The sequence below is a fragment of the Varanus komodoensis genome, unplaced genomic scaffold, assembly GCF_004798865.1.
Source record: "Varanus komodoensis strain SLA01 unplaced genomic scaffold, ASM479886v1 scaffold4, whole genome shotgun sequence".
NCBI classification, from domain to species: domain Eukaryota; kingdom Metazoa; phylum Chordata; class Lepidosauria; order Squamata; family Varanidae; genus Varanus; species Varanus komodoensis.
The window spans coordinates 1,977,214-1,998,833 of record NW_025335941.1 but is presented as its reverse complement, the minus strand read 5'-3'; the positions used below and the strand labels follow the sequence as shown (position 1 = coordinate 1,998,833).

At 41.6% G+C, this 21,620-nt stretch overlaps 1 protein-coding gene across 2 annotated transcripts in view; it reads right to left on the bottom strand.

Annotated features, from left to right (window-relative positions):
- PTCHD1 (patched domain containing 1) overlaps nt 1-21,620 on the bottom strand; it is a 52,387-nt gene that overhangs the window by 8,707 nt on the left and 22,060 nt on the right. The window contains exons 2-3 of one of the 2 annotated variants that reach the window (XM_044442364.1): nt 14,320-14,346; nt 13,686-14,154 (exon numbers count right to left, since the gene is read on the bottom strand). In XM_044442364.1, the coding sequence (XP_044298299.1) occupies nt 13,686-14,154; nt 14,320-14,346 (496 nt within the window). Of the gene's footprint in view, nt 1-13,685; nt 14,347-21,620 lie in introns of both variants that reach the window. The other variant, XM_044442363.1, reaches the window with a different exon arrangement.

Here is a 21,620-nt window from a genome sequence, read left to right as displayed (position 1 = left end):
CTCTGGTAAATCTTGTTTGACTAGCACAGGGGTCTCAAACTCGTGGCCCGCAGGCCAATTGCCGGGACGGGTGGGGCACGGGGGAGGGGCCCCGCGGCCTTCAAAGCGCCTCTGGGAGCGACGCGGGATGAGCGGCCCACCACCACCACGGTGGTGGAATACTCGATGCGGCCCAGCCTCACCCAGACTCAACTTCCAGCGGCCCCCAGGTAAGTCGAGTTTGAGACCCCTGGACTAGCATATTCAGCAGATAAATGTAGGCAGACCCACCCTGATGCACATTGGGATCCTGGCCCTGATTAGGATTCAACATCCTATCCGATATTAATTTCATTTGTTTCCATTCTGTATTGCCCAACAACCAAAGCTCTTAGGATGGTTCACAAAAATTATAACCCAAAATACAATGTAACAGAAGCATGATATAAAATACATATAATATCCCTGATTGTTCCATGGAACTTAATAGTTCTTCCATGTTCTAGACAGTTTCTGCAATGTTTCATTTGGAAAAAGAGAGAACATATGATCTGCTGATAAAAGACATGATAACTGAAGATGGAGAGAAAGAGAACTGTAAAAGAGCTGGATATTCTGAGAAGGACTTGTGTTACCAGCTCATATGTTCAAGAAAGAAGAGTACTAGTGGCAGAGGTAGCAAAGGAAATGAGATTAAGATATTGAAAATTAGACATATCTGACTCCTGTTATTACTGGCATCAGTGGTTTTCCCCTTCTCATGCCTGAATCAGTAATTCAGATCTGGCTAACCATCAATGAGACACAGCAGTAGAAATCAGGAAAGATGAGCCTATTTCTACCTTTAGGAATTATACATTTTATAGAGACCAAGTCCATGTCCCCACTGCTCCCAACAAGCAGATACAGGTTTTTCCTGATCTCTCCCCTCCTCAGTGCTGAATGCTATATGAGGACCAAAGGCTGACCAAAGCCTGGCACCATTCCCAAACTCTTAGCCCGCATATGATCTCTGGCTATGCAGAGCGGCAAGTAGTAAAAGCAAAATCACAATGGGGAGACTGATCTCCAAGTGTGGGCATATGGTGGAAGAGACCAGTGGGCCCACACTAGACATCGTGTAATACTCTCTCCAGAAAGCCTTTATGGTGACCTTGAGGGAGCAGCTCAGAAGCAGCGGAAGCTCATTCACTACTCTGGCAATCCACTGAAGAAGGGTGGAATAGGAAGTTCTGCATGGCACGCCTTGCCTGAAGCTTGGTTTCCTCCTCAGTTGCTCGTGCACAATGGTGAGAGGTACTCTCACTGGAGGAACAAAGGCAGGCCTTTCCCCAAAGCCCATCAAGAAAAGACACACACTTTTCTTTTTAAGTTTGGAAGGGCAAGAAAAATGGTATGAAATACAGCTTTGGGATGATTCACAAGCACCAACAAATTTCAACATATTACTATTCCATATTAAGTGTGGTTAAAAGGGTATCATCTTGTCTGCAGAATGGAGAGGAGGTTATCTGGAGAGGTCCCCTGCATTTCTTGAGGTCCTTAAATCTGCTGCAGACGTCTCCCATCTGTGTGCAGGTAAACTAGTTAGATTCTACCCATGTGTATCTTCCAAGAAACACAATTCATGTAGCTCTGTCTGCAGTAGCAGAACATTGTTTCTGCAGCCTCCAGTGGACCACAGGCTCCTCTTATGGTGCTCAGCAAGGTCTCTGCCCCTTTTGACTTTTATTTTCTCAAAAACTATTATCTTCCAGTGCTATCTTTATTAGGGTCCATGTTTTGGAGCTCAGGCTCCATCCCTGCCTTGTAATTAGTTTCTTGGGAAAGTAACTTTTCTATGACTCTTGCCAGTTTGCTTTTGGGGACATAGGTCCTTGTGACCATCCAGACCCACCCTGAAAGCCAATTTATCAATGAGCAAGTCCTGCTGGCAGCCATTGTGTGAGAGCACAAGAGGCACTCTTTCAAAATTCCAAATAGGCCTACAACCCAAAAAGGCTGGGGTATGGTATTATTCAGCATAAGCTAGCTTTGACCTATTGCTCATATGAAAACCACTGCATCAATAGTTCATTTATGAGAGCTATTATTGCTCTGGAAGTTTCACCGGCATGTTCTCGCCCAAGGCTATCAAAATACTTACTGCTCCTAAATCTTTTAAGTATTACTGGAATGTTCATTTACACTCGCACAAACTTTTGTGGCCCTTGCTCTCCTTTCATTCAACTACTATTCTCAACATTATTTGTATAAACAGGGAATGCATAATTTCCTCCTCTCTCACCATGCAGACAAGCTGGAAAAAGTTCAGAGCAGGGCAACAAAGATGATCAGAAGACTGGAAACAAAGCCCTGTGAGAAGAGATTGAAGGAGCTGGCCATGTTTAGCTTCGGGAAGAGAAGATTGAGGAGAGATATGACAGCTCTTTTCAAATACTTGAAAGGCTGTTGCACAGAAGACGACCAGGATCTCTTCTCGATTATCCCAGAGTATAGTTCATGGAATAATGGGCTTAAGTTGCAGGAAGTCATATTAGACAGGCAGGCAGGCAGGCAGGCAGGCAGAGACAGACAGAGGGATATCAGCCCCCCTTCCCCCCAATCCTGACTGTTAGACTAGTACGGCAATGGAAGCAATTACCTCAGAAGGCTGTAGGCTGTCAGGGATGCTTTAACTTGGAATCTTGCACTGAGCAGGGGGTTGGACTTGATGGCCTTATAGGCCCCTTCCTGCTCTACTGTTCTATGATTCTATGATGTATAGTGCATTATAGCCCAGCTCCCATCGCACTATAAAATGCATATATTGCACATCTTTGACATGAAAACGCAGGTGAACTGACAGCAAAAGAAGAGCAGTGGGGAAAAAGAGAGGCATCTAATCTTCTCGGGTCCATCTTGGGACTTCTCATCATGGATGTCTTCCCTTTTCAAATATCTAGCTGTGAGAATGGGCATCAAATGGCAAATGCAGTTCAATGTCTCTAACTGCGAAGTAATGCATGCTGGAGCAAGAACTCCCAGCTTCAGGTACAGGCCAATGTGAGCTGAGCTCGCAGTGGCAGGGAAAGGGATCCTGGGGGTAGTGGTGGAGAAATGTCTATCTAGTGCACGGCTGCTGTGAAAAAGGCAAACTTCATGTTAGGCATTATTAGGAAAGGAATGGAAATTAAAATTACAAAGATTGTATTCCCCATATACAAATCTTCGATGCAACCACAAATGGAATGCAGTACATAGTTCTGATCACCATACCCAAATAAGGACACTCTTGAGTTGGAAAAAGTGTAGAAGTGGGCAACTAAAATGATAAAGAGGTTGGGACAATTCCCCTATGAAGGATTGTTTAGCTTAAAAAAGGCAAGTAAGAGAAGACATGACAGAGGTGTTTGAAATTATGAACGGAAAAGAGAAAAGTGAAGCTGATTGGCGAGAGAGATTTAGGACAGATTAAAGGACATAGTTCTTCACACAGCACATAGCTTAACTATGAAATCCCCTGCCACAGGAAGCAGTGATGGTCACCAGTCTGGATGGCTTTCAAAGGGATGGCTACTAGCCCTGCTGGCTGTGTGCCAGCCCCGTCATCAGCGGTAGCATGCTGGCATGCACCAGCTGCTGAGCAGCTTGGGCAACTGGAGGTCTTGCATCCAGCTGCATGAGAGATCCTGTGGGCAGCTGGTTTGCCACCATGTGAATGCAGTACTGGACTGGCTGGACCACTGGTCTGATCCAACATGCCTTTTTAATGTTCTGAGGTTCTAATAGTTCCCAGTCTGCATGTAATGAGAAATCGGCTAAAGTGAGATGTGATGCTGATGTATTCCTCTTACGTAGCAATGGGAGTCCTTGAGCCCAGCAACTTCTACAGGCACATTCTGGTTTATGCAGGTAACACTGTGTTATGGCTCATCATTAGTGCAAAGTCCCTCTCAGGCTTTACTGCTGTAATAAAGTGACAACAAGGGCAAAAATGGACTTTCTGTGATATGACAGGGAAGGATTGAGATGGCTTTGGATCTATTGAAACAAGCGCCTCTCATTCTCTGGACATGCCCCCCAAATATACACATAAGAGGAGGGGAAGAAAAGCCAGCCATGGGGCTACTTTTCCCTGTCAGCGAAACCAATGGGAGGAAAAAATGGAAAAGGAGAACTGAAACAAAAAGCTAAAGGTCCTCCTTCTCCCACCTCCTCCACTAGTGGTGCAAACCTGGTAGGCCTTAGGAAAAGGTGCCTTCTCAGCCTGACTCTTCCTCTTCCTGACCTCCACAGGAGTGGCTCTATATTCAATCAGAGTTACTTAGGGCAGTTTCATCAAACACATATTAAAGTTATTGTTCCTATAGATTTGTGTACTCTGGCACCCGCTTACTTTTATTTTCTTAAATTAGAGGGTATTAGCAATTGGCGGCATGCCCAAAACCTCTCCATGTTGGAGAGGGGAATGGAACAAAGCCAAAATGTGTGGAGGCCAGGAGAGAAGGTTTGGGTGGAGAAAGAGAGCTGGAAAGAAACATGATTTACAGTGCAGGAAATGCTCTTCTCTGGGCTTCTACTCAACCCTACTTGTAACTTATGCCAGAGAGCTCCTTCAGGCAGCTTCTGCTGATACTGATCCATATATCTGATTTCAGATAGGAAGGAAGTTGAGCTTTCTGCACTGGCTGCTCTCCCTTCCCCGACCTTTTCCACAGCCAGTCCTATCTTCCCTCCTAATTTAATGAAGCTAAGCCATTGGGACTGAAATATATATGCTGTTACATTACTGAAGGTGTAAGTAAGAAGACTGGGATAGGAAGGGTACTAGAGCAGAGGTGGATGCATCCATGAAAGTGGCTCATAAAATGACTCTGGTACTGAGAGATACTGACAAATGGGTAGGGAACATGGCATGTGGAAAAGAATAGTGGGTTGCTAGGCAACATGAATGGAGCTTAGGAAGGAAGAGGCATTTTGAAAGCCTGCCAAAAGGCTTCATTTGTCCTTGCCCTCAGGTGCTTCTTCTTGTGCACGATCAAAGCAGAAGCAGTGTGTGCGTGGGTACCGTAGCAGAAGCACGGTGAAGACTGCTCTGGTACCTTAGGAAAGCTATGGCAAAGGCTGCTTTCCTATTTAGAATGTAACAACCCAAGTGATTATATTAGTATTTCTACTGCAGAAAATGTCACACAGAAATCTATGATCTTCTTCAGCATCTAAGTTGGAAGAAAAACGTTTATTCCTCCAAAGCACTGACAGAAGTAGAGGTGTCTTACTGAAATTCACAGATGTCAGAACTTGCACACTGCTTAAGTGTGGGGTCTTTCTTTGAGACATCTCTTGATGTCTAGGGCTATGTTGCCCCTCATGATGGTTGTTTTTTTTTAAAAGGACTGCTGTTTAATCAATGGGGAAGTTCAGATGTTGCAAAGTGAAGAGGATTCCACATTTCTTCTTTCTCTCTCATCCTATGCACACAGCTGCATTTATACGAGAACAAAAGGTAACTCAGCTAAGCTATCCAAACATTATAAATGTTCACCTCAACAAATATGCACAATTTAGGTGTCACAATACAAATATGTATATAAACAATGGCAACCCAAGGGAAAGGAAGCCATCAACCATCCAGTGGGACAGTCAAATATATCTGAAATTCTCAGAAGCTATGCTACATATCATTCTAAACACGCACTCAAAAATATATTCATGATGTTTTTGACTACTCTTGTTGGCTAGCAAGCTACACTTCTGAATGAACTATTACAAACACGACAACAGCAACCCAAACACTAAATCTGCACTGGGAAAACTGCTTTGGTATTGCAGTCATAATCTACTGCTGGGAAGAAGCTCCAGGTGTCTTGAAGGTAGCAAATCCATTCATATCTTGAAACATACAACTTTACTTCCTTACTTATCAATGTAAATTTGGGAAGTAGTCTCCAATGGTCCAAGGCAAACATGGCATTACTGTAGTTACCTATTTTATGATCTATTTGTTGTCCTTTGCATTGTTGGTATTTTTAGATAACTTCTATTTTCCCAAAGCCTTAAGAATGAAAATTAGAAATGTAAAAACATTTTAGTCAGCAAACACATTCATCCCATATACAATTCCCAATAGTCTTGCTTGTATTGAATTAGTTTACAGCAGAAATAAGATTTTAATTGACCCAGGGCTTATGCAGACAATTCTGCAAAGGAAATATCCCCCCTACCTTTATATAATTTTACAGTTTCCCTGCAAGCCCTTCCTAGTGTTATATCCAGTCCCCAAGGGATGAAGATTGAGAGATTGTCTCGTTCTGGCTCTTGTCAATTGCATCGGTCTATGCACAAATTTCTAAGGTGTGGCATTGACAGGATCTCCAAGCAGTGCTGGAGAAGGGACTGTGTAGCCATGACAGCTGCTCCATAGTTAAATTGTTGTTTTTTTGTGCTCTGCCATTGTAAAGTCTGAAACTTCTATTCATCATATACAAAGAAGACTATAAAAAGTAGGTACGGAGAATTAATTGGTGAGGGGTAGAATTTCATCAACTTCCAATGAAATGTGATGAAGAACTGCTAAGTTACAATAGTTTGAATATTTTGCTTCGATGAATTAAGGACCATGTTTGCTACCTTCTCCCCATCCCTTAGATGTCTCCTTTGAGAAGTTGAGATACTGTTAAAAAGTGCACTGTGGGGATAACTTATTTGCAGTGGTTAGCTTTGTATTTCTGAAGTTGCAAATTGTCCACTTTAATCAGAGGCATGAATATGTACCTATCCATGGGGCAGACTGAAGGTGACTGCTTCTCAAAAGTAACATGGCCACAGAACAATCCCCAACAATAAAGGCCTTAGCTCAGTGGCCTCCTTCAGCCTGAGGGCTGAATTTTGCCTTGGGGAAGCTCTTGGGGGCTACATTTCAGTGAGAGGCAGTCCCAAGAATACCAGCATTTTAAATGTGAAGCTCTTACTGCCAGTAACTTGGTCTCAGGAGACATAGCACCACCATTCCCAGTGGGGAAAACTCTCCATGGAGGCCTGGGAGCCACAGGTGGCCAGGGGAAAAGGGCTGGGAGGAAGAAGTTGTGGCCCTGGGAGCCCCAGAGGGCCTGAGGCCATGCATCTCCAGTCTAAAGATCAAAAGTAGTGTGGCATGGTGGTTGTGGTGGTTTCTGCATTGCATTTAAATCCTGTCTTTTTTACCCTTGGAAGGCAGCTTGCACAGCTCTCTTCTACTCCATTTTTATTCTCACATGAGGTAGGTTAGGCTGAGAGGCAGTGAGTGGCCCAAAGTCACCTAGTGAGCTTCATGGCTGAGTAGGGTCTAGTACTTAGGGCTGGAGGGGGCAAGGGAAGTTGAGATAAAGGGCCAGCATGAATGCTAAATTTGTGCTGAAGAGGGGACAGTATGGCAGAGCATACGGCAAAAGGGCGGCAGGAGTAGAGCAAAAGTAAAGCAAAAATACCGAGCTGGAAAGGGATGAGGGTTCCTGGAGTGCTTGTCAAGAATAAGCACTTTAGGACTCCCTCCTGACCTGGTGTTCTCCAAATGTTTTGAACTATAATAAACATTTTCCCTGCCAGCATTGATTGCCAGTGGTAAAGGCTAATTGGGGTTATAGTCCCCCCCCCCCCCGTGTGCGCGCACATGTGCATAAGGGAAGTTGGGTGGGGATGGTGACAACCTATTAGACAAGTCCTATTAGACAAGATCATGGAAAAGGAAGCATGCAAGAAAATAAAAAGATTAGAGAAAAGAAATAATAAACATAGGAAAAACTAGAAAGTAAGAGCAAACTACTCCAGAGAAAAATGAAACGAAACTGTGAATCCCACACATTTTGGGGTGGTGGTGGTAGTGGAAGGAAGAAAGGATCCACAGAATCTTCCTTTAAAATTTAAATCACTTGTGACAAAATGCTTCAGCTGACTGAATTGTATATTTGAACAAGGAGAGGAATAGATGTAAATGCACGGACACTAACTGCCCTTTGCAGGGGAGCATGTCATGTATTTTTTTAATTTTAAACTATTTTTAGGTTGTTTGGTCATTAATATCTTCAAAAGGACTAACAACCACTGGTTCATTAAGAAAATCTACTGTTTGTTTCAAATACTAAGGGCAATGGCTTGGATTCCAATTAGTGATTTAATGCTTTCAATAGCCATGTAATATCATGCCAAATACTGGTGGCAAGCTGTACTTATTTATTTTATGACATGTAATACTTGGATGATCTCTTTGGCAAAGCAGCTGCTTGTTTTAAGTAAAGCCAAACTCTCAGACGCACTGGCTGGGAGGGAGTTTGTTCTCTCTGGAATCGTTTTTTCATTGGTTTAAGAGGGGCTTCACACATTATAGTAGTCTTCTGCAACTCATGTCTTCCTGGTGTTTTCCCTAGCATTTCTATTGTTGACACACCAGCTGGGGCTGATGGGAGTGGAAGTCTAAAACATCTGACACTTACATTGCAACAAAGTCCAAAAAGAACCCAGATCACACTCACTCCACCAGTACAAATGTAGTCCTTGCTTCGATGCATTTCTTTCACTGGACATTCCAGGAATTATTATGGTCTGGGAGTAATTATGATCAGCAATGAAGGTGCAAGAGCAAATGGTAGACCCAATATCACTGGATGCATTTGTATGGACTGTGTACATGATGCATCATGTACATAAACACTAGACTTGCTTTCTGGAAGAAAGGAGCAAAGAGCTGGTTTGCAGATCTTTTTGGAATGCAGGGAACCTTCTCTATAGAAGGGCATCTAAAGAGACAGAACTGGTGTGTATGCAAGAAATTTGATGAAATAGTCCTGTTACAAATTGTCTTTTTATAAGAGCCGTAATTGTCTCAAGGAGATGAATAACATCGGAAAAGATGAAAAACATGGGATTCTAACAAGTTTCAATAATCTGCATTGAACCATATTCTCAGTTCCTCTGATTACTGCAAGTGCCCACTTACCATTTTATCACCCCATTTATCACCCCATTTTGCTACTATCTCCACATCACCCATCTTGCTGTGTTGCATCTTTCTTTTCATACCCACTTTTAAAAATATGCCTGGGTTTGAATGGAGGATGCAAATAAAGAAGCTTCGTATCAGAACCAGATCCAAAGCACAGTATTTTAAAATAAAAACAGTAAGAGCCCTGTGACACTGTACTGTGTACCAGAAGGCCGGCAGGAATGAGAACTGGCCTATCAACAAGGAAGAATTGGCCCATCAATCATGCTAGACCCCAATGTTCATCCAACCAAGGTAGAAGAAATATTTGCATGCTGTTTGCAAGCCCCGTTACCGTTTGTAGTATTTATCTTTATTATATGACAAGCATCAGCTCCCTTCACTAGAAACATTGACTTTTTGAATCAAAGTGGTTGAGGAGCAGAAATATGCAGACTATTTCCACCCCATAATCATAGGAACGCTGGCTTGCCCCACCCTGATGTCTATGCACTAGCCACAGCTGTCCCCGGTGAGGAAGTCTTTGAGGATATCAACACAAGCCTCCACAAGGTTCCAGATCACAGCGACATCTTTGTGCTTGCAGCTGCCTGTGTGAGGGCTTCCTTGCTGCAGAGGCTCATTCTGAATGCACAGATGCCCCGGGTGTGGGAAGCAAGCGTATGTCACAGTGGGGGCGCACCAGCTGGTGCAGTCCTGCTCTGTGCTGGCATGAGTGCTTTTTGTGAAGTGATCTAGTTCCAATTATTGTGCCATACTGGAGAAAATGGCATGACTACTGTGCACATAAGAGGCCAGTTCATCCAAGGGGAGGCCTTTACACAGGGACAAGGTGAAAGGGGAACAAGTAGGGCAGGGTCTGCATTGCTGAAAGAGCAGGAAGGAAAGTTGGTGGTTTATTTATTTAAAACATTTGTATGCCGCCTATTGTGCCATAGCACCTCTGGGCAGCTCACAATCATAAGATTGAAAACCACAATTAAACTAATAACAATTAAAAATATAATACTAATGAAATACTGATAAAAATACAACTTGAAGGTTTAGTGGTTTAGTGATGAGGAAAAACAGGATGGTTTTAAAGTCAGGGCTGAGAGGGTCAAGATAGTTTGAGGTTTCCTATTGACTTAAATAAAGCAGCCAGCTCTTTTGTCTCGAGTAAATGTGTAATTTCTTGATACTAGTACTGAATGTTACATTTTGGTAGAGAGATAAAGCCATCTCCCAGGCTGAACTCATACTCATTAAATTCTTTAGAAGCCTTCTATGCACTGGTCCTTCACTCTGCAGTCTAGCTTTTGTCAGTTTTTATTAAGCCATGCAAACCATTGGAAGGATTCAAATGAACAGGGGCAATTTTGGCCTGACAATTATTTAGAGTTAAATTGCTTGCTTGAAACTCATTCCTGGATGAACAAAAATGTCCATGTATCTGCTGTCAAACAATGGCAAGCCCAGTATTTGCAAAATTTGCCATAGTTCATTTTAACCTATGCAAAACTGAGGCTTGCTTTATTCAATTAAAAATGTAAAAAGTTGTGCTTGGGCAGCAGGTGTCTTGATTCCACAAGCCAGGAGTCATTTCAAAAATTATTCCATGCTACATATTGTATGAGTGGACTTGTGATTTTAAATCCTTCAGTGGATGTTTCCATTATTGTGACACAGACTGGGGAAGATGACATATTTTGCACAAGCTACTTAGTAGACATGGCATAAAAGCCTAGTATCCTGGCAACACGTTCCTGTAATATGTCGGCCTTAGACTGCATGGTATTTATCTTACATTTGGAATGTAATTTTGAAATGAAATAAACCAGTTCTACTTCGGATACTGACTTCCTTATTTTCAACAAGGCAACTGGTGTCCAAACAGGGCTGCTGTGAAAGACAAACCTAAAACTACTTTTTAGTTAAAGACACAAGGGGAACATGCATATTAGCAGACTTAATATTCACAATATACATATCTTAGCAGACTTAATATTCACTGTGAATGTGTTTTTTAAATCAAGAAACCACAAGAGATGTATAACAAGGCTACAAGATGTGATGAAACAGTATGAGCTCACTTATACTCAAACATAACGAAGTACTATAAATTAAATTTCAACTATGAAGCCTATCAGATTGGTTCATAGTAAATGCCACAAATGCAGAATACTGTCAACAAGGAGAGGCACCTGAAGTCTGCTGCCCTGCCTTCTTCCCACATCCACAGCATTTATGAATGAAGGCAAACTAAACCATGGGGTTTCAAAAAGTATAATTCTAAGAGCTTCATTTGTGACCACCTAATTTGAGGTCATCTAATCTAAACACCTTCCCTGTCTAGAAATCTTATACTAGAAATTCTGTACACTGTTAGAATATCCTATATCCTGTCCTAACCACTGTTCTTCAAAAGGTTTTAATGTGGGTTTTATCCTATTGGAATTATTTGGATGCTGTGCTTCATTTCATTTTATGCTGCTTTTACTGTAAGACTGTCCCAGGACTCTAGTGGTTGGACAGTATCTAAAAGCAACAAACAAACAAACAAATCAAATGCCTCTTAGTTGTTTCATTTAGATTCCCTGGTTAGAACAGCTATTGTACTCCTTCCCAATGCCCAGAGAGTTCTCCATTATTTGAATTTCTTAATTCATCAACATTTATACCTGCCGGTGTGCCTCTCCTGACTTGAAGCTACCTGGATATTATGGTCAACTTCTGAGGTGATATGGGCATGGCTCAGCAGGTGGCAACAAGAGGAAGGTTCTGCTCAGTGGTAGTCTCTCAGTCATGAAATGCTCCCTGCACTGAGTGCCAATACTGGTATCTTTTCAGTGCCAGGTTAAGACTGTCTTACACTCCAAAATATTTGATGACATATGATGTAGCATTTAAGCCAATTGTTTTTATCAGGTTTGGTGCTTTACTGTAACTCCTTTAGTGTTCAAAATGTTTCAAATTTTGTATGTTAGAGGTTTTATTATCTTGTATCTTTATTATCTTGTATGTAATTTTTGTGAATCACCCAGAGAGCTTTGGCAAATGGAATGGAATAAGCAGAATTAGTGGTGTAATTTAGTTTCATGCTAGAGAGTGGAAGACTTTTATTACTCCAAGTGGCATTGTCAATACAGGAAACTCAAGCCAGAGAATCTTTCCATTAATGGAAAGATTCCATCATGGTTAAATGTACTCCCTTTATGTATGGAAGAGGTACTTCAGAAAGAAACTTATAGAAGTAAACCAATGCTATTGAAAGCAAGAACTTCTATCAGCCTTCCTCATATTCTGGGCACTTTCCAGAATATGATTGACTAGGACTTGCATCATCCTCAGAAACAGACCAAATGGACATGATGGGGGAGATGATGGGAGCTCTGGTCCCACGCCTCTAGACCAGCACAGGTTGCTGAAGGCTGGTTTATACCATGCATTTTAAACCAGATGTGTTTGCAGAATGCATCTGACACACAAAAATGCACTTTTGAACCACGACCAATTTACTCTCTCCCTATTTTCATGGCTTTCATCCCCAATGTGTCATGGTACTTTATACAGTAGAAATCAAAAAAGAACAGATTATCCCACACCTCACCCCCCTAAGATTTTAAATAAGGCATAAAAATAGTCCTTTAGCTTCTCAAAGTTGAATTCATTTGCAAAATCTAAGGAACAAGGATGTAAGAGCTTTCATTTTTTCTCTACCTGAAAGCAAACATATCCAGATCAGCAGAGCATCCTTCTTTTATGTGATGCATGAAATAAATCCATGATTACCAATTGAAAATCAAACCAAGACTACTTATTATTGCTCCCTGGACACATTCTGATTAAAATAAAAACCCATGATACAAAGCAGCATATACTCAGCACAGAGTATAAGGATAGTATGTTGTATGAACCACATACATTAAAAATAAATCCATGTCACTACTTTTATGCACCACGGCAACAGATACTTTAAATTTCAGTAAGAGGAGCTGCATAAGATTTTGTTATAAAAGCGACATAGTACCAAAGCCAGTAACATTTCTGCAGAGGTGTATGCATTTGATTTTCCTCCATCATTTTTTCTTGCATAATGCCCCTTTTCTTGCATAACACCAACAGTTATCTTAGTCATGGACAAGCTATGGAAGAGCTTAGGAGCTATTCCCTGCAAGGTATAAAACAGGGATGGGGAAATCTCTTTCAGCACTATGCCAAATTTAATTTTGGAAAAACTTTTAGGGTCTACATTCCAGTGGTTGTGGGCTAGGAGCAAAATGCCATCATATTTTTCTTAGTGACAGTAACTAAGCCTTGAGTGAACTTTCATTTCAACCTTTCAGAATGGGGAGAATGAACTACAGCCAGAAATCCACCAAAAGCCCACAGGTTGGCTAGGGGAAAGGGGAAGAGACAGAACCTCCTGTGGAATCAAGAGAGCTGGACTGGGAACCTAGGAAAGCCAGAGTTGGTCAGCAGGTTTAAGGTCTCTGTTATAAACAGTAAAGATTCCAGGTATCACGTGTATCTTATCGACTGATATTCAGTTTGCAGTAGAAATGGCTGAGCGAGAGCTGATTTATTGACTTGAAGGAAGTCAGGCCCTAAATCACTGATTGACTATTTTGCTTAAACAAATTTAGGCTTTTCCAAAGGGCCTCGGCCCTTGCAGTGCCCACTCCTTTGCCTTGGGTCTGTGTAATGCTACAGATAGAGGAGATATTTCAGACAGACCCCCAGCAATAACAGAAGAAGAGGTAGTTACCTAACACGATGAACAGTATTCCCAGGAAGGTAGAATTGTATTTCCCACCAGTCAGATTAATGATTCCAGCTGCAGTGAGAGTGGCCAAACTCACAGTTAGCAAGCCAAGGAGGCCAAGCCAGGGTTTGCTGCGGACACAGTCTTGCATGGAACAGCAGAGCATGGCCAAGGTTATCACAAGGGCCAGGCTTGTGGTGAGATAACGTTCGGACACCCTACTCGTCTTCTGGAAGTCTTCTTGAAGAGATGAAGAAGTGAAGGGGTACATCGTGACATTCTGGTTGGATTTCTGGAAAAGTTCAATAGTGTCACAAAAGTTGGATTCCCACTTTTCCGCCACCATGTCATTCAGGGAGTTGATTGCCTGCAAGTAGTAGGTGAGCTGAATGGCTTCGGCGGACTTCACCCGGTCCTTGCTGTGCACGGTGACACCGCCAAGCTGGTGCCCATTGTACACTGCCCTGCCATCCTTTAAGTGTGTGATTGGATATGTGATAGAAAAATTAGTTTGGTTAGACAAGCGGGCAGCCTTCAGTTCCTTCAGGACATGCACAATGTCATCCACTATGCAAGACTTGTCATTATTTAGGATGCAGATATGGGCAAAAGTGTAGTTGAAACCAGGTCTTTGCACTTGGATCCTGGTCACAGCAGAGTGCAACTATAAAGGAGAGAAAAATCACATTTTATTTATTGTTTATATTATAGCAAAAAAAAAAAAAAAAAAAAAGAGCAGTACATTCATCTGCATAAACTGGTCCTTGTTTACCCAAGCAAATAGGTTTTAGGGAGTACAGTAGCAATCTTAAGTATTTGCAGAAAACAGGAAAATATTGTGTTTGTCACCAACAAAATTTCCCAAACTTCAGTTAGGTTGCAGCATATAGAAAGACTATCAGTCTCACCCAGTGGTTCTTTATCTCTCACTCACCCCAAATATACTCCCCCTAACCCATGTTAGCTGTTCTTTGGTTCGAATTATCCATCTACTATAAGCAATAGGTAATGCAACAGATGAAGTGTGCATCAGCACCTTGTAGTAACCAGCTAAAGAATAACTTCTCACCTGATCACTTCAGTATAACAAAACATATCGTTGACTGAGACTCCAGGAGCACACGTTTGGTCTCCAGACCTGAGGTTCAACACCCTGGCACTCTTTGGAAGTTGTAGAGCAAGGGTAAGCAGCAAGTGCCTTTTAGTAATTTTGGACTCCCACTCCCGTAAGCCACAACCATCCTGATCATAATGTGTTTTCGCTACTTAGCATCAAGAGAAGAGGTGATGAAGACTGAGACTCTACAGAAGAACCTACGGCAGCTGAGTGGTCATTTCCAGTTCCATAGTATCATACATTGTATTACATTGTAAGCTGTCCCAAGGCATTCTGTGGGGTACAGGATAGAAAACTTTTAATAAAAATAAATAAATAAATATTGCATCCAGCTATTATGGTTGATGAGACTGTCAGTTTAAATTATTTGGTTGCTAGTACTACTGCTCATTTTGCCAGAAGCTGCCCTGATCTTTGGAGGTGGTGGGATAGAAGCTCTTGAAATAAAACAGGGGCCAAGAAACTTTGGAGTCCTGGAAGCTAGAGCAATTTGGAGGAAGAAAACTGAGAATGCAGGGAACTTCAAGCCCAGAGAACTGGCTATGGGCATGTGGAAGAAACTCATTTTGTTCAAGCATTTACACACCCACCAAACCAAAAAAACATGGTGAAGTGTGAAAAATGCCAGAAGTCTGTTTCAATTGGCGCAGACCTTCATAGATGTTCATAGTTGTTCTTTATAAATTTCAAAATTAGTGCTGATATTTTAGTAGTAGCTTTCTTTTAGAGAAAGAAATTGGGCAGTCATATTTTCTAGGCCATATAATTGTTTAAATAATGCAGTATGGGATTAATTTGGCTAATTTTGTCTGTAGTCACTCTTACATCTAGTGTGTGTGATGATGTTGAGACACTTCAGTAGAGGTCAATGTTATAAAGTTCAACTCAGTCAGATTTACCAATAGCTCCAAATATTGTGATCTCTATGATAGGTTTTATTTTTTTTTCCAGGGAACTGGAAGCAGTTTGAAGATGGAACCATTGCCTTTGCTAAATACAGGTGTCATAGCTGTGAAAGGTTTTCTGTGTTGTTTCTTCTGTTTCTGGATAATGTTGACAACAAACAAAGGAGGTTGATTTTAAGTCCAGATAGATAAAGCATTTTTAACTGCATTGTTGATGGTTTCTATTTTCAGTTCTTAAATTTGCTCCTGAATTCACAACAGCCTAAAAATTAAGATATGCTTATGTATTTTTGTGTGCAGCTGTTTTCTAGCATTACTACATCTCTAAAATTGAATATCATTGCAATTATTGTTTGAATAAGACGGATAAAGCATTTATACTTTCAAATTTCACAAATATACCAAACAGTACAATTGTATGTGCTTAGTAACAGAAAAATACAGTTTATCTTTTCAAAGTGCTAACTCAAGACTAGAGTCAAGAAAATACTTGCTGCAGATATTTCCAATTCAGCCAATTTTCCATTTGTAACAGTGCTCCACACCTACTTAACAAATCTTTTATGGCTTCCACATTTGTGGAAATTTTACATTTTTAAATTGAGATCACAAAGAAGTTGGATAGTTTGGTTTTGCCGGGAGGTACAAAGCCAATTTACAACAGATGGAAATTATAAATAGAACCTTACTCCCTCTTGAGTTGAAGAGCACATTCCTGTTTAACTGGCCTGATAAGCCCTGTAGCCACTTGGGGCTTTATTTCTCAGTTGACCTTACCGTATTATACAAACTTAATTATGCCTTCTTGAAGGAAGTGATTACAAGGGACCTACCTGAATAGGTTAAGCTTGACTTTTCCTGGTCAGCAAGAACTACTGTATTCCACATATACATTTCCCCTTGCACACAGTTGTTTCAGATCTCACCAGGCTGCAGCCCTATGTGCCCTTACCCAGACTAAGTTTAACTGAACTAAACATGGCTTGAAATGTGACCTGTTCAGCATTTTCCTGGATCTGGGCATAAGCCCAAATGGGGAAATTTTTCAACTTTCAGGGGAAAAAAAAGGGTGATGGTTTGGGAATTAGGGCACTGCTGCTGTGGTATCTTAATAGTCATTGAAAACATTACAATGAGTCTAGCTGGTCTTAAATGCGGCCTCAAATTTATTTGAGGGTCTTCCTTCTGAGTAAACATGCACAAGATTTCAGGGTTGAAGAGCTTAGTTAATATAGCTGCAGCTATGCTCAGAAGCAAGTCTCACTAAGTTCAATTGTGCTTATTCTATGTAAGGTATGTAAACACAATTACTGATAATGGGGAAAAAAGACTCGACACAATGTAATTTACTTGTGAAAAAACCTGCATACTGCTGCAGTGTAACGTATTTTATTGCTACTGTTCTGTCTATTTAAGATGTATGTAATTTTATTTTATTGCTTTTATTAGAAGCTCCCTTGGACAGAATGAAAATGCGGCGTATAGATATATAAACATTATGCATTAAAATATACAAATGTCCATAAACCTGAACATATGGGTTGTAAATGGGTTGATAGAAGGTGTGATGCTTTGGGTGTTGCATGTAATAGTTTGTGTGGTGGCTGGTAAGAGAAGGCTGTGCCCAATATTTCTGTTACAAAAGCTCTCCTTCTAACTGCTAATCTTCAGCCAAGCAATCTCATCTATTAGCCTTTAAACATTTCCTTCAGGGGAAAAAAGAGTAAGAGGGGAGAAGTTGCAGCAGAAAAGCAGCCAGTAGAGCAAGGATTAACTTTCCCCCCTTACTGCTCCTCCATTGAAAATTTTGCCCCCACCCCCAGCTACTTTTCCCAAAGAGGAAATGTAATTTCATACAATTGCACATGCTAAGCAGAAAAACTCTGAGAAGCTTTTGGATAAAAATCGGACAATTCACAAAGGCCAGGTATATCAGAAAGAGGTCAGCCATGATAACTAAATGAAACCTCCAAGTCCAAGGCTGCATAACTTAGACTGAACAGCGTGTGCTGGAGGAGGAAAAAGGGAGACCACAATTGCTTTTAAGTTGCCGGAGATACCTGGTCAGCCGCTGTGGCAATTAGAATGCTGGGACAGAGGGGCTTTTTGTCTTGTCCGTAAGAGATTTTGTTCCGACCTTGCATTAAAGAGGCAACATGGCCTTGGAAGAACATGGCCATGCAGGAAAGTGGTTTTATATGAGCAGTTCTTTACTGCTTTTGTTGGCCTAGGTCATCTTTCTCTCTTTGGCCACAGACCCTTGCTCCCACATGACACTAGGGCAGTAAATGAAAAATTCTACTCTAAGCAATTGCTTCCATTTCCCCCTGCCATCTCTCCACTTCTGTTACTCTAGGCTCTAGTTGCGAGTGAGTCAAGTGACAACTTGTAAGGAAGCCTACAACTCCCACTGTCCCTAAACATTGCCTGCACTGGCTGGGACAATGGGAATTGCAGTCCGAACCCTTTAGAAAGCACCGGGCTGCCTACACCTGCAGCCTGCATTGCAAGTCATCTTCAGATTTGGAGCAGCTGGACCATCTGGATTGGACATAGACCTCCAGTTCTCAAACTGTCCTGGAAAAATGGGTTCAGTGAGATTCCAGATGTACAGAAATGGCTGTCCTTCTTTCTGACACTGTCTGCAGCTGTATGATCCAGGCTATTATGGCAATGCAGTAGAATCCCTGTTGCTAACACCTGCTGACTCATTATGATTAGCAAGGCCCTGCAGATTTGAGACCCAGAGGGCGATTTCTGCACTCCCCCAAGTGCTTCCCATTGTGAACAGCTGCAAAACTGCATTCAATTTTCACTCATTATTTCAGTCTTAATAATTCATTTTTCAAGGAATTTATTTCAATGTCTTCTTCTTTGTCTGATATAAAACATGAAAGGTGCTATAAATGTGAATTACTACAGTACATGCTAATTCATTTGGACACAGTATATTAAAAGAATTCCCCGGGAAACTTTTTAGTTTAATGACAGTGAAAGATGCTTAATTGGGACAGCAGTAGGGTACACTTAATCGACATGGAATTGTTGAATGTGAACACAGGAATTGATAATGGTGCAGTGGAACAGCTTGGCCTGATCAAGATGTTTTATTATTCTAAAGAATTGTCACAAAAGACTATTTAAAACAAAACAAAATTTGGAAAGGGCAGATTAAATGGATGATAATATAATCTGCATGAGAACCTCGTAACTGAGATGCAAAACTGGGTGGCTGACACTGCTTAGTCATTGCTCATAATTTAGGAGCTTGCTCAGTATAAATAATTTTAGACACAAGAACACTGCATTCCCCTCTAAAGCACTGCAGCAGTGAGGACCGTACAACATTACCATTGCCAGGGTGTCACAAACCTTCCTCCCTTTCCTCAAACGAAACACAGGTATTTCCCCCCTTAAAGGTGCCTTGACTTCCTTCCTTCCTAAAGTGTTTAAGGACCAAAACAGTTCATGTTGAAAGAAGGTAGGGAAATTGCTATAATTGTCTTATTTTCACAAAGGGAAATGCTATGGTGGACTACAGAAAGCCCATGTGATAAAAACCAATAAACCAAGCCAGCAGTTGGCCTGGTGCTTCCAAGGGAAGGACTGCAGCTCTCTGGCAGAGCACCTGCACATGGAGAAGGCACATGGAGAAGGCCTCCGGTCTGAGCTGCAGCACCTCCAGCTTAGAACTGGGTAGGAACCTCTCCTGAAACCCTGGAGAGCTGCTGCTGCTGCTGGCCCGCGTTGACAATACTGGCCCAGATGGACTCATGACCTGACAGTTTCCTGTGTCTCACCTTTGCCCCTTAGTGACTAAAAGGACATGTATTATCCCAGCTAGGAAAAGCAGCATATGGGCTGGCGTTTTTATATTTCAATCTTGTCCTGTCACAATCAGAAGTGGCAGAAAGTTATCAATAGAGAGTGGGGAGCATTTCCTGGGCTCTTTATTTTCATCCACTGTCCAATGTTGTTACTAACCACTATTTTAGTCATTTCTTTGCTTTGTTCATTGGATAGCACGTTAGGTAGCATCCATTTTAATAAACTTTAAAAATAAGCCTTTAAAACTGATACATCCTGTACTTTTAGAGAGGCTTAGATATGCATGCAGAAAGAAAATAATTTTGGCAGTCCTTTCTTTGAATTTCAGACATAGATTTGATCTGGAAATATGGCTCAACTGATAGTTAAAGACGGTTAGGTAACCATTATGTGAAATAATCAACACAGCAGGATTTTATTCCAGTGACAATTTTTAGACTAAATGTTTGGGAGTGGGTGGAAACAGAAGTAGAGATTTTGGCTTCAGAAAATTAAGCAGGAGGGTATCTTACATAAAATTCTGAACAAATAAATGCATGTGTTAATGCATGATTGCAATTTTTCTCTCCCTCTCTCCTAATTATGTAGCAATTTGACATAGCTAGCTGCCCAGAAGTAATGAGAACTATCTTAGTCCCCGCCCTTGCTAAAGTTGTATGGGAAGCTGCCCTTTTATAATTACCTCTATCTCTCTATTTAACATCAGGTTGGTATGCAATAACTTTGCACTTATTAGGGTTACTAGGGTTGTACTTATTTGCAATTTAAGGGTAGATGAAAAGTCTGATCTGGCATGTATTGTTGAGACTTGAGTGAGTGAGCTAGGCAAGGCTGACCTGACCCAGCTCTATCTGCCTGGGTATTTGGTGCACCATCAACTAGGCTGGATGGGCAGGTGGAAGGGCAGTCACTGTGCTTTCCAACATTCCCCTCTTGCTCACCAGGAGCCACTCTACCTTGGATCAGACCATGAAGGACTGTGTTTGGTGTTGGACCATACAAATAGATTGAGGATGCTACTGGTGTATGCCCCCCACCCCCCGCTGCCCAGATTTCCTGACTGAGCTGTCCTTGAGGGTGGTGTTGGAGGAACCCAGGATGGTGCTTCTGGGTAACCTTAATTTTCAGGTTCAGGCTGTCTCCAGAGCTCAGGGCTGCATGGCCTTCATGCCAATCACAGGCTGTCCCATTTGTCATCTGCCCAACACATGAAATGGGCAATACTCTCAATTTGGTCTTTGCTTTGAGCTGATTGCTGTGAGATGAATAGATTGTAAACTGTGTGAGGGAAGTTTCCAAGTCACCTCACTGTCCTGATCAGACCATTTCCTGGGGAGAGTTGAACTCGTGATGTTATTTTCCTCCAGCGGGAGACTAATGAAATGCAATGGATTTCTGAAAGCTCTTGGGGATTTTCCAGTAGAGGCAACTGGTGATCCAACTGAGGTCCTAGTGTCATTGTGGAGTGAGATGCAGAAGGTCATTGACTTGATCAGGCCTGAGTGCCCCCTCTCAAGACTATTCCACTTGCAAGCAATGAAATAGGCTGTATATCTTCTATTTTTGAAGCACTATTAATATGGTGTTTTATCTTTTTGGTGTTCACTGCTCCAGAATCCATTTAGATGTGCAGCAGTAAATATATGTTGTAAATAAAAATAAATAAATAAAACCCCAGGTGTCTTTTGTGGCAGAGACTATATGTGGAAGTGTTCACACAGCACCACTTTAATTGGGCTTCTTTCAAAGTTCCATGAAAGTAGTTGCTGGTTTCTTAGCACAACGTGAGGGACAAAAATGGTCATGTTCCCATTGGTAAGAAAATACAAGATAGTCACAACAATAGCTGCCTGCAGGCAGAGAATGCTGTTGATACAGCAGAGGATTTCAACGGAAAAATAGATGGGATTGCTGGAAACAAGTCATGCTTTGTGTTGGTTGGCATGGAGTCAGGTAGGTCTGTTTCAGCGTGTGAACAAAAGACAGCATGGTTGAAGACTAAGGAATGTGTGGGGTAAAAAAATGGCTTGGAATGGCTTGTGGAGAGGAAAAAATCTATCCTGGTTGCAGACCCGAGGCCAATACCAT